The sequence below is a fragment of the Pygoscelis adeliae genome, unplaced genomic scaffold (assembly GCF_000699105.1).
Source record: "Pygoscelis adeliae isolate BGI_AS28 unplaced genomic scaffold, ASM69910v1 Scaffold455, whole genome shotgun sequence".
NCBI lineage: Eukaryota > Metazoa > Chordata > Aves > Sphenisciformes > Spheniscidae > Pygoscelis > Pygoscelis adeliae.
In genome coordinates, this window is record NW_008824774.1 from 112600 (window position 1) to 126120 (window position 13521).

Consider the following 13521-nt stretch of genomic DNA (forward strand, 5'->3'; position numbering starts at 1 on the left):
GGCCGCAGGGGCTCTGCTCAGCGCCGGGCGGGAGATGCCAGAGTCCTTCAGACGGGGAGCTCGCGGGCAGAGAGAGGAGTTTGTTTTGGGGTGGGTGCGACGTGCGACTCCTCGGATTGGTTGAGTCATTCCAGAATTAACTCTCAAGTTTAATTAAACGTGAAGGTGTTTCCCAGCCGACTCATGCGGAAACTTTTCGCCTACCTCCCGCTGACGAAGAAGGAGCCGGCGAGGGTCGCGCCTGTCGTGGAGACCGCAGGACGGGCGATTGGGGTGCACCCCTGGGCTGCCCGGGGCTGCCTCCTCCCCGTAGATCAGCTACAGGGGAGGATTTCCTTCCTTTTTGTGAGGAAAAATGTCTTTACTGAAAGAGTGGTTAAACATTGGAACAGGCTGCCCAGGGAAGGGGTTGAGTCCCCACCCCTGGAAGTATTTAAAAGACGGGTAGATGCGGCGCTGAGGGACATGGTTTAGTGGGCATGGGGGTGTTGGGTTGACGGTTGGACTCGATGATCTCAGAGGTCTCTTCCAACCTTAATGATTCTATGATTCTATGATTCTACAGCCTCCCGCAAAGAGTCACCGCTTCGCAGGCTGAAACGCTCGTTGTGAAGAGCACAGCCCTGCGCTGATCCTCCTTGGAAGAGGCTGTACCTTCTGAGATGTGGTATTTGCGACAGTCTGTGCCGTAACCCGGGCGAATTCTGTGACAAAACGGGTGTGTGATGGAGAGCGCCGTTTTATTAGAATTAAGTTTTGTGTTATGGAGGTGGCTCCGTCTTGCGGAAGGGGATTCTCAGGTCCTGCGAGTCCCGCATCTCTGGAATCACGGTAGTGAGCCGGCTGTGGGTCCTCTTGCTGGGCTTGGGCGGCTCTGCGTGGTCCTGAGGGAGACAACAGCGACGAGGTATATGACCCCGGCCTTATCTCAGATAAAGACCCGACCATTGTTCTGCAAAACTCTTCTGAATAAGTTTTCCCATAGATTTATCGTAGCAAAGTGCTTTTTTTAACCTTGCTTATCTTACTCTGTACGTCTCCGGTGGCAGAGCGGGGACGCTTTTGGAGTCTTGAGGGCTGAAGGAGCTCTCCAGTCCAGCTGTCAGAACGAGCGCCCTGGCGGTGCCGGGCAGCTTGACGGGTGAGGGCAGTGTGTTGGCGCCGCTTTCTTTTTTTCCTTTTATTATTATTTTGTTCCAGGGGCTGTTGCTACCTGGGGAGGATGCAGAGCCTTTCATCCCTACAAAGGTTTAAAATATATTAAGAAAGGTGTCTCTGTCGTTCTTAAAAAGGAGTCTTAACTTCCTCCACTGCCTGGTTAATTCTTTATCATGCTGAAGAGAGATCCCAGCAACGACTGTTGCGTTTGGCAGGGGGCTGGCAGTGTGTTTCCGTGTCGGTACAAACAAACAGCCCAGCTTTCCCTCGTACACGTACTTCGCTCGTTTGATTCCTCTTGCTGTATTGAGTCGTCATGTCAAAATACCCCACCTCTTTGCCGCTTCTGCCTCTTGACAGCAGATTTCTCAGTGCCTGCGTGTCCCCTGGCGACTGAATTAACGCTGCCTGCTGAATCCGAGCCAAGCCTTTCCTCCCCCGTGGTTCAGTACAGGGTGCCTTCTCTAGCTGCTGAGTGTTTAAGGAGTAATTTTTCTTAGCTCGACGTCGGAGGTGGCTGTGAATCGGTTAGCCACCTTGCACGGCGCTGACGCAAAGCGCGCTCTTCCCTGACCTTGCTCGGGAACGCTTTCCGCGTGCGTTGATGAAGCTGTAAATCCAGCGCGATGCGGGAGGAGCCTGCCGAGTGAGCTGTCTAGCAGGGGTGGCGTTGGAACACTTCTTACCCGAAATGAAGGTAGGAAGAGCGCTGAGAAGCGTTTAAAGTCAAAACCTGAAGGAGACCGTAGTGGGTCCTGATGCCTGTTGCGCCAGTTTGTTGCTGTTTTTTTTCACACCTCGTGCTTTTAGGCTGTCGCCTCTATAAAGAGAAAAAAGCTGGCAAACACCGCTTTGGGCCAGAAGTTGGATCCCTCCTGATGTGACCAGCGTTCAGGCTCGCGGCTGAAACAGGAGCAAGCAGCGTTGTTGCAGCACAGCTGAGGTTTTTAAATGCCTCTTTACCAATATCAGCGTCGGGGTCAACGGCTGTCAATGATTCTCCCAGCCCACAGAAATGTTTGCTGTACAAACAGGCCTAAAATTGTTAGGGAGCCTTGGTACTCTCGTTTGTTTGTTTTAATTAGTCCCCTCGTAAAGCCAGGCGAGTATTCATTCAGTAAACAGGAGGGGCACAAGTTGTTCTCCTTTCTCAGAAACCGTCTTGCTGCAGTTCACGCCGCTCTGCGGGAGACGGTGCTGCCTCAGCAGCGTACGGCAGCTGGGTTTAAATGCGATTAAAAGCAAGAAGTGCTGATTTGACTGGCTCCCTTGGAGCTCCCGTTATTCAAACTCGGCTTAGGGAAATCTGTCACTGCTTCTTATGATTGCCCACGTGAAAACGAAGTTTCACGGGGCAGTGAGCAAGCTGCGCGTCTTTCCAGCGGCTTAGGATGTGTTCATCGAGAGGCAAAGCTCCTTTCCTGTGCGGACGGTCAAGGCTGTGGATTTGAAAAGCCCTTTTCTATTCCTGTCTCTTAAATAGCTGCAGGTCAGAGCTGCTCTTGAAGATGTTCCGTCACAGGCCTTTCAATCTCCCTTTGGCAAGTCTCTGAAAATTTTGGATGGTTTGGTAAAAACGCATGTGAATAAACTGGAGGGAGGAGGGAAGGCAAGGAGGGGTGCACCTTATTCTGTGGTTAGTTCATTTTCCTTTGGCGAAGGTACGATTTTTGCTTACTAAAGCCAAATTTCTGCTACTGCTCGCTCCCCTCAGGATCGCCAGGTCGTGTGCTGGCGTGGTCTTGTCTGGTTAAAAAAAAAAAAAGAAGACCCACCCTGCTTGCCAGTTTAACCTGACCAGAGTAATATTATGGGAAGGGTGAGACTCGTCTTTCTCTCCTCATCCAATATTGGTGGCGTTGGCAAAGCTGACGGTGGTTGCGTCTGTGACGGGGCAGCGCCAAGCCTGGAGCGATCGTCAGGCGCGCGGAAAGGAAGCTTCTTTACTTTTTTTTTTTTGATTGTGATGGGTTTTGAGGCTCACGGCTACAAATACGGACCCGTCAAGCGGTTTGAAGGCTGGTAGACTTATTTCAGAGTTAGTTTTCAGTTTTGGACTCTACGCTTTGAGGTGCGATGGTAGGCTCTGAAATCAGGACGTCCAGCAACACCAGCAGAGAAGCGGCCGTTCTCCGTGCGCCTCTCCTTACCCTGCATCTGGGGCCAAACTGGGGTTTCCAGCGGTGGACCAAGGTTTGACTTGTCGGGATTTCTCAGGCTTGAAATGGGCTGTGAGTGGCAAAGTCTACAGACGTGCTGGAGAGAGGTTCAAATTCAATGCGCTCAGCACCTCTGGCTGTGGAGCAGAACCTGCTGTCGCGAGATCTCCTCCGGGTGCCATCTACCATGGGTCAGATGCTACCGCAGTTACTGGCAGCTGGGGTTTTGGGGTGAAATGAGTGAGGTTTAATTTCCGCGTCCGCCAGTTTTGCCCCGGGAGTGGGATACGAAGCGGTTTCTTTCGGGCCGTCTTTGTGTCAGGAGACTTTTGGGTTGTTTTCTGGCTGCCTTGCTGTTTGCAGTGCTGCCGTGCTCTTGTCCGGGCACTATTCCGCTCCTCCCCGGACCTCTTTCTTCCCAAGAGCATTTCAGCCGTAACATCACCTTCTGTCTAAACGGGGGCTAGGAGGCTTTAGTTATTTCTATGGTCAGCGCTGCTGTTTATTTTGCCTTATTGGTAGAAATCAATTAGCTTCTTACTAAGCTCACTGGATAAGAAAAGCTCTGCAGTGAAGATTTGGGCCTTCGTTGCTTTGGTTTCCTGTACATGGTAGAACCTTTCCCGCTTATTTCAGCGTGGATTTGTCTTTTTTTCTATGTGTGTGTGTGTTCACGGAGCATATTAGACCTCACAAATAAATGCTGGAAAAGAGCGAAGAATCTCAGTTCACTGCCAAGCGCAGGTATTTGGGGCGTTAGACCCCGATCCGGAGACCCTGGTCTGCTTTTTAATTGCAGAAAAGAAGCTACTCGGTATTTGTGTTCTTCCCGAGCATTGTTTTTCTGAAGACAAATACCCTCTCAAGACGAAAGCTGCTCGGGCAGTTTTGTTTTCTGGAGTTCGTGTCTCTGCTTTAGGCCAAGGTACAAGTGCTCTCTGGGGACACATCAGCAGCTTGCTGGAAGCCTGTGGACTGCACCGCTCCACGAAACAGGGAAACCGTACTTGTCGTATTTCTTCTTTGATAAATCTGGGGGGGAACGAATGTCTTTATAGCTCCTGGTCAGAGCCGGAGGAGAACGGAGTGCCAGGCTGGCACCTCCAGCGATCTTGGATAAACCTCTCAAAAGGGAGAAGGTTTGTGCCTCTGTGAATCCTCAAAGAGCGAAGTTAATGTGAGCTCCTCTTATTGTTGCTGCTCCTCGTTTGGTTTTGAATCACTCGAATGCCATATTTCCATGACTAACTCCAAGACTAATTGGAAGAGTCTCCTAAAACATAACGCAAGCCTAGCGAGCTAAAAGACTTCCAAGCTGTGGAGAGGTTATATTATTTGTTTCATGTACAATCCGAATCGGGCTGACAGGTGATAGTCCTGTTGGCTTTTCTCCCCTTCTCATCACGGTTTTTTCCAAAGCAGACTGTTAACTCAAAACCCCCCCAAACTCGAGCAGATGCACCCGAGAGAGCTGCTGCTGCCAAGCAGACGCAGAGGTGGAGGAGCCTCCCTTTGTCCCGCCGTGGCAGATAAGTGGAATTCCAGACAGCTTAGGCTGCCTGCGTAATTTCGTCAGGGTCCTTGACAACCCTGTGCCTGGCTGCTCTGCAGATGTTTGAGCACGTTTGTGAGATCCTTAAGGAAAATGGGCTTGGTAGGAGAGAGAATATCTTTTTACTTGAGGAGCTGATAGATTTAAAAAACAGATAATCTGTTATGCACATGAGATCTTTAGGTTAAGGATCGTATTTAAATCTTGTCATACAACAGTAACGAGCTACTTTGGATTGCGATTGGACTTGTTTTTTCACCCGAGGTCTCAGCTAGCGTAAATGCTGTTCCCCTTATATAAAAGACAAGTATTTTTAGTGCTTTATGAAGACATTAAGCCTGAAGCATTAGCAGAAACCGCACATTTCTGCTCTAAGCTTTTTACTCGGCTTCTCTGAGCATGGCAAAAAGGCTTACCGTCTGACTTCCAAACCCGCTTGCGCTGGTTTTTATTTGCTTTCCTTAAAGCAAAACTTGTCCCGCGGTTTCAGGTGGGCACCGGGTATTTAACCTGGTGCCTGGCAGGTTCGCTGGCAGGTCCTTCTTGCCCATTGAGGAGCAGGGTGCTGCGGGATGAGTTAAGAGCAGAGGCTGGGCGTTCTCTGTGTTGCCATAGGGGTTGTTGGAGTACGGGAGAGATTTGGGGTTACCGTCGTGAAGAGGATGGGGGAACGTGGCAGGGAAATGAGGTGCCTGTGGCCGGAGGGGCCCTCAGCTGTTGAGTTACCCTCAACTTTGTTTTTGCCAGTCCTTCAGGAGCGTGAAGGAGGGCAGGGCTGGATGCGATCCCCCTGGCTGCGTTCCTGTCCCCTGTCCCCGTGGGAAGCGGAGAGACCGGGCTCCAGCAAAGCAGTTCAGCTCCTCTGAATTGGAATCGAATTATCTGGGAGCGTGTGTTTGTTGTACGTGCAAAAGGGGATGTCCTTTCTGGTTCAAAGCAGTTAGCTGCCGTTATATTAGCAGGACTCTAATTAGTCTAGACCAGAAGGATGTCTGACTTGATGGGATCGACCTCTCGGTTTTGCACGTGCCAAGTTCGATCAAAATTCTTTCACATCTCGTCCAGCTGCCGTTTGGGTGGGGAGGAAGGGTATTTATCCGCATCTCTGAGTATCTCTTGATACAAGATCTCTTAAACTTTACTGTTCCGTTATCTCCTGCCTAGAAAAACTGTGCTACAAACTGTGCTTGGACGCTAGCTTAATTTCTGCTATGGCCTCTCTGTGACTCGAATGCCATTGTCATGTAAGGAAAGTTTTTGGTTTTGTTTTTCTTTTTTGAGATCTTTGCAGCAGAGAACCCAAGAGACTTCTCAGCGATGCGGCGTAGTGATGTCGTGAAAACGATAGATGCCTTTATTACACCTACGCCATTTTTCTATGGAGAAGGCTTCATTGTACCCTGGAACTCGTTAACGTTTTGTGGACGTGGGAGTGTAAGGGAGAGCATGCCTTTTATTACCCGGCTAGAGAACACGTTGGAAGGGAATTCTGTGATATTTGTGGTCAGAAAGGATGCTTTGCAAGCAGTGGTTCTCCTCTTCTTGTTTCTGGTAAACAGTATCCTTTGCCTTAAAAGAAAGGCACCTAAAATTATGTATTGTAAAATAGGACGTCCTTGCGTAAAGGTGGAAATCTTCTGAAAGGTAAGCTGTTTTGCTCAGGCTACGAAAGGGATGACAGTCCTGCCTGAAGGACTTGCCCTCGAGCCTCTTCCGAGTGAGCCTGCTGACGTGGAGTTCTTGGGGTATTTCTCTTTTTGGTGCTTGTATAAACAGAGTTTAAACAGTTTTGCTAAGTCTGGCTTAGTGAGGTGGCTATAATTAAGTTTGTGGTGATTCCACTTGTGCCTGGAGACAGTCCTGAACTCCAGGCTCAAAAAGCGAAAGACAAATGCACTGATTTGTGTTTAACTCAACAGGAGCGCCCGATCTCTCTAACATCGCAGGTATTGCCGCGGAACAGCCTGTTCTTGCAAACGAGAGCTTCCACCTTCAGCTGAAAGCTGAAACCCCCAACCGAGACTCTGGTTTAGACGCAGGTCCCACGGTGACGCAGAGCGAGGGAAGCCAAATACCGAGTGACACCCCGGCTTACAGAGGTTTCTCGGCAGTTTGCCCCATGGTGCTAGGTAAGCAAGAAAATCCTGCTGCCGGGAGGGAGCTGCTGCTGTCGGAGACGCCAGCTCTCTGGGCTGGCGGCGTCCTGCCCTTCGGATACCTCAGGCCTGGGGTGTATGCAGCGGTATATATAAACATAAAATAAAAAGGAAAATCGTTCCATTTGAGATGAGTCTTGAATACGGATGGAAAGGGCAGCCAGTTCCAAAGGCTGCATGGCTGAGTTCGAGCTGCTCTGTAAAATCAAAACAGGAACTGAGCAGGCTGTGCCTGCCGGCTGCACTCAGTGAGGACAAAAATGTTGTTTTTCTCAACCAGACAAAGCTTTTTCTAGAATTTATTATTTTTTTTAATGTTCTGCTGGCACTTCTGGAATTAGTGGGCAGGGCTGTGATGGATTTTGAGCAAGGGGAAACCTGTCAATGGTAGGGTTGGAATGATATCAAGAAGAGCGTGGGCTCTTTTTCACTTTCTTGTTAGATTTAGGTGACTGCAATGTGACTCCATCGGGCGTAGAAAAGCATATTTATTTGGTCAGAAGAAAGGGAAATCGGCTGGCTCTGGAGATAGGGAGCACTTTTTGAAACAGAAGACGCAAGGATGAATTGAGGGGACGTGCGCTGTGCGCTCATCCTTGGAAGTATTTTTCATCTTCTACAGGAAAAACAGGTATTGTCGTTGGCCTGCAGCAAGAAATTTAGTTGTTCCTTCAGGACTTGCCATTAAGTGCTGATGGTATGAACATAATGATAGCTTCTAGACCAGAGGACCTGATTTATAAATCTCCCTGAGGGCCCTCCGTCATTACAGGAGCAAGTTTCAAAAACAAAAACAACAACAACAAAAAAAAAAGGAATCGCAGGTTTTGTCTTGTCCAGTACCAGGAAATCGTTTCCGTTCAGGTGGTGGCGATCGCAGCATGGATCAGCTCTTTGCTGATGCAGCTCCGTGGATCTCCCTGCTGACAGGGGCCAATCCCCGTCGTCCCCCTTCCCCTGCTACGACAGCAGAAAATTATTCCCTTTTTTGTGCGGCTTATTTCTGTTTTATTTCCCTGAACGGCGAGGTCGGGCGAGCGCTGTCACCAGTGCAAGGGAAGAAGTTGTGAACTACGTGGCTTCAGCTGCGCCGTCCAGCTGCGCCCCGTGCCTAGATGGGGACCAAACTGGGGCAGGAGGCCGAGCCCTGCGTGGGGAGCTGAGGTTTTTCCCTGCGGGTGACCAAAACGAACTCTGGTTAGTTCAAACCCTGCCCTGCCTGTGCAGGGTCGTCCCCGGTGCGGTTAATCTGTTACATGGGGCATTCCCCGAGGTGAAGCCCTTTCCTTAACGAAGGGCGAGTACCCCACCGGGGGAACAATCCTGTCCCTTGGAGCTGCTGAGCGGCTCGGAGCCGGAAGGGTGGTGCTGCCCAGACACAAGGTATTTCATCCCTGTGATGATGCAGCTTTCGTTAACCCATCGGGAATCTTGCTGAATGACTATGAAGAGTTGCTTTTGCAATAACCAGGCGTATTATTTATAATAAGGTTGTTTGGTGGCAGCCCATCGCGGGGTGAGATCACGGCGATGCCGCCCTGAAACCGGAGCGTGGTGGACGCTCCAGCTCTGCGCAGACTCTTGGACGGTGCCAAAATCTGTTGTATTTGGGCTTTGAGCATAAAGCATCTCTTGCGCTTTGATCCCTTTCTGCCTTTCCTAGGGAGTGTTGTGGTTTAACCTCAGCCGGCAACTGAGCACCACGCAGCCGCTTGCTCACCGCCCCCCCCCCCCCCGGCGGCGCGGGAGGAAAGGCGATGTCACACGCAGGGCTGAGCCGCAGCGGCTGGGAAAACACCACACACACACCCTGTATATTAGAGAAGCCTCAAACATGCTGTCGCTGAGCTACGGCAAGTGTGGGACAGCCCTGCAAAGACTACAGGCCTCACCTTGGGGTTCAGGAGACTTGAAACATCCTCTGTTCGACCTCCTCCTCCATCCCACAAGCTTCATGGGACCTCGCAGACTCTCTGCCAAGTATTTAAGATGAGGTCCTGTCCAAAGAGGGACATGGAGGCCCCTCACTGGCTCCTCTCCAAACAGTTCCCCACGCCCCCACCCACCTCTGCAAGCAGAGACTCCTTTCGCTTCCCATGGAGGCCAAGAGAAATATGGCTCTTGGATACGGGGCCACACAGCTGACCGGGCAGCTGGCGCATCCTCGCAGAAGACCTGCCAGAAAAGACCTCATTTATTGTTAGGATCTTGGATAAGGCAAGTTCAAAAAAAAAAAAAAAAGGCTTGTGCTGCGAGCAGGAGGCAGAGGTCTGGAGCTGCAGCGTTGAACTCCTCGGAAGAAAGAGGTCAGGCGGTTGCAGACAGTATTTGTCTGGTTCAGCGGTGACGTTACCGGTGGCTGTCTACGTGCCACGGTCCTTCACCGCTGCCCAGAGAGTGACGGCACGGTGGCACGCGGAGAAATGCAGCACTGGCGAAGGACGTGGGAAGCGCTGACTGACCTTGCGCTTGGCAGAGGGGGAGAGGGAAGGCTGAGCCGGGCTCAAGGGTTGGGAAATCCCAGCGCACAGGAGGCTGGATAAATCCCAACGACTGAAATCGGTGAATTTAACCATGGCTTAGATGGCTTTCCGACACACAGGTCCATTTTAAAACTAAATCTGTTTTAAAAATACATTTCAAGCTGGTGTTGCTTTTGTACTTTACAGTTATATTCCGAAACAGAGGGCTTCTTCGCATTGCTGGGTGACACTGTAGGCTTGGTTTGAGTAAATACCGCTTTGCTGTTGAAATTGGTATTAGCTTTAGTTATCAGGTTAACTGTGGTTATAACTAGAGGATCGCCGTATGCATTTGAAGCAGGTGTATCATTTTAATAGGTGCCTATTCAATTTACTTTTTATTTTTAAAAAGGTGAGATGACATTTGAATGGCTGTGATTTTTGGCAAATTGTGTTTGGGTGGAAATGAAATTCAGCTAAAACGTTTCTCTTGCACACTCAGCCGCGTTCTGCACTGCCTAGATGGGAACGCTCATCCAAACGCGTCTTGTAGTTAAGAGATATCTTAAACCAAAGTAAGTATTGCAGTTGGACTGACTTCCTTCCAGGCACCACGTCTTTCAAAATTTTAGAGATATGAGGCCTTGTTCTTTCACCTTGTTTCGAGCCAGAGAAATACTGAAAGCGAAAACGGAGCTTTCCTGTGTTTTGGGATGTTTGAGACACCCAGGAAGGGGTTTCCCTGCGGACGCTGGGTACTCCAGGCCGGCTCCTGGTCGGTGACTCCCAGCACTGCAGTCCTCTGCCCTTTAGTTGAGAACATTTTCGGGGGGGGGGGGAATATTTTAAAGAAGAAATGCATCTCGCATGAAAGAAAATAGCCTGGAGTTTTTAATCAGCCCTTTGCCCTTGACCAAGAAGCAAACCTCTCTTACGCTGCAGGCGTCGTCTGTGGGCATATATCAGTTGCTTTAGCGGTGGTGTCAGTCCCCCAGCTCCGAAACGACGCCGGTAACACTTAGCCCTTGCTCTGCACGTGGCGGTGAGGAGCTGGGGATTAAACAAGGACAGGCCAGGTCCTGCCGCCGAGCTACCAGAGTCCTCCCACAGCTTCTGCCGGGTCTGTGCGGGACGTCCCAGGCTGGCGGGCGTTGTGTGCAGTGCACGAGAGGTACGGCGTTAAGGTGTGTAAATAACGAGACCCATTTCGTTAGCTTCCCCGGTGTTTATTCCTTGTCGGGCTGGGCCGGGAGCAGCTGCCGCAGGCACGGCTGGCGGAGCGGCTTCGTCCGTGGGGTAGGAAGGGGCCGGGAAGTGCCGGAGCGTGCGGAGCTTGCCGAGCAGGTCTGGCGTTTCTGAGCCTCGGGGCCGGAACGCGGACAGGCTGAGCAGCGAGTTAGTCATCGCGGTCAACCGGGTTGCGGCTGGTCGTACGTAAACCTTTCCCCAGCGAGAAGTCCCAAGCAAAGAGCTTCAGCACCCAAGTCTCCTTCTTCACCTATCTCAATCCTGTGCCTCTTGTGCTTCTCTCACGAGCGCCTTGGTCGCTCGCTTACAGGGAGAGACGAACAGAAGCAAAGGTGTTGGTGTGCACACGTGCTCGGCTTGGCGGGTGGCCGTGCGGAGTAAGGACATGAAAACCCCACAGCCCTGGACGCGGTGAGGTTTTGTCAGCTTTCAGGGGTGCGCAGGTTCTCGAGTCGCTTCCTTCCTCTTATGGACTTTTCTCATTAAACTCGGTGTTATTTATAAGTATTTTTAAACCTCTTGTGTTGGAGAGGCCAGGCCAGAGCTCGCACTCGCAAGAGGCTGTGTAAAGTCAGGGTGGGGAACCCTGCACTGCAAACGTCTGTTGCTCAGACAGGGCTGGGGCTTGCGGCCTTGAGCTCAGTCCCCTCTTTGACCACAGGCTCCTCTGCGAGCCTTAGCGGTCTCGACTCCTTTTGCCAGAGATGCCCCGTCCTACTGCGTGCACGCAGGGAACCTGGTGATGGTTTTGCGCGTTGAGGGAGCACGGGCTGTGCCCGTACCGTCGTCCAGCACTTGCTGCTGTAGCACTGATGGAGCCGTTGTCTTAACTTCCATGCTTGTCCTTACCAGCTCGCTGCTATAAAATATCCATCGTCTTGCTTTCATTACCTTATTCTTTTCTGCTTCTTCCCTCTCTCCCCTGGAACTTCATCTTAGCCCTCGTCTGCCAAGCAAGCCCTCTTATTCCCGCCTCTTTCTCCACCACGGTCTGGCTCCTGCTCAGCTGTCTCAAGAGGTCGTCGTCTTCTGCTCGATGCTGGCGCAGGAGGTAGAGGTAAAGCACGAGATGAATTAGTGACTGAGTTAGCAGAGAAGGGAACAGAGCAGCAGAGTATTTGCTGGTGTTTGTAGCACAGCTCTCTGAAGTCTTGGAGCCTTTGAGATGTTTTAGATGTGGTTTTGGGTTAGTAGAAGAGATTGATATTGGGCTTTACCCATCTTGAGCTAACAAGTCACCATACAAGTATACACGTGAGGTTTTTTTCCACTGAGCTGTAATAGTCCACACCGTTTCACTTGCTGCTTTTGCTTTGGGCATCGGGAACTCTGCAAAATCCAGGACAACGGGGTTTGTGCAGGGTAATCCAGGCACAGTGGACAGCATGGGCAGGGGTTCAGGCACACCTAAGCTGACCAGGACAGAGGCAAGGCTCTCCAAAAGTGGCCTTGCCGTTGCCAGGCTGGAGCGAGCCTTGGAAGCAGTTTGACTGGATGTTTGCAGCACAGTTTTAAATTGGGAAGCTCGGGCAGAGCGGACTTGCCCCTGCAGCCGAGGCACGCAGCGCTGTGAGCTGACCACACGCGAAACGCTTGCGAGTCCCAGTCGTCGTGCAGGCAGGCACGCGCAGCGAGCAGCTGGGTGGTCAAGCTGGTTCTGAAAAAAAAAAAAAAAAAAATCTTGTAACACAGCGTTTGTGGCAGCTGAGTGTGCTTTTGTTTAAAAAGAAAAAAATAAAAATCCCACCGCTTGCTTATGCATCTTTCATAGCGCCCGATTCCTCTCTTGTTGTTTTTTCTCTTTTCTTTTTTTTTTTTTTTTTAGCGTGTCAGAAATCTTGCTTTCTAAATTCCCAGCAAGTCGTATTTACTGGGTGTGAGAGCTCTGGGCCCAGAGGGAGAGGCAAGGTACTCTGGGGAACCACGAAAACCCTGAATGCAAGCAACGTTTTTGTTAATAAACTGCCTAGACATGAAAGGGTGATGAAGCTTTTTGTAGAGAAGTGCAGAGGAGAAGAGGAGGGCTTCTTGGATGACCTGGAGAGTAGAGGACCTGCTGTGCCAGCTTGTTTGTCCCAGCAAAACAAAGCTCAAAAGGGAAAAATATTGCTTAAGTGAGGGGAAAAGGGCAGTTCTGCACGAGCTCAGAGGGGCATAGACTGGTATGAGTCAGGTTAGCCTGGAAATTGGGGGGGGGGGAAGTTCTGACCCAACAGAGAGAAGTGATCAGAGCAAAGACCTGTGTAATTCTGAAGAGGATAAAATATTGTATAGCGTCTGCAGGAGTGAGAATTGGAGTCCGATGCGAGAAGCCCCTTCCAAGCCTCGCTCTATAGCTCGGGAAGGTTCTTCGGAGGATGTAAATGTGAGCAGGTATAGCAAAGCTGGTGAAAGTGAACCTGCAGAGATTTAAAGACGATAAGCCCATATGAGCCTCTAGGTTGTAGTGAAGGTTGACTGGCTCTGAGCGGAAGCTGAAGGTACGTGATGGCTGGCCAAGAAGAAAAGCGCGTGGGATTTAACCTGTAAGCCGGTCATATCGCTCCAGAGGAAGAGCTGAGGAAGAGGAAACGGGCGGCCGCGTCATCCAGCTTTTAGTTCTGCAGAATAATTGCAGTCCAGGACTGGGGTTGAGCCTTCGCGGCCGTGCTCGGGGTGTCCCGGGTTCAGACGGGTGCTGTGGGATCGGTGATTGCCGGCTGTTAGGGGCAGGGTGCTATCTGAAGGAGGGCCACGGGCGAGCATTTTCCGCCCCGAGCAGCTGGGGGAAGCAGATCTGGGTTTGA

General features: G+C 50.9%; 1 protein-coding gene across 1 annotated transcript in view; it reads left to right on the plus strand.

The window, feature by feature from the left end:
- The first annotated feature begins 1849 nt into the window (after window positions 1–1849).
- Window positions 1850–13521, plus strand: part of KLHL18 (kelch-like family member 18) — a 23942-nt gene continuing 12270 nt past the window's right edge. Inside the window, exons 1-3 of the mRNA XM_009323832.1 lie at window positions 1850–1855; window positions 11397–11513; window positions 11742–11792. Coding sequence (XP_009322107.1) covers window positions 1850–1855; window positions 11397–11513; window positions 11742–11792 — 174 coding nt within the window. The remainder of the gene's footprint in view (window positions 1856–11396; window positions 11514–11741; window positions 11793–13521) is intronic.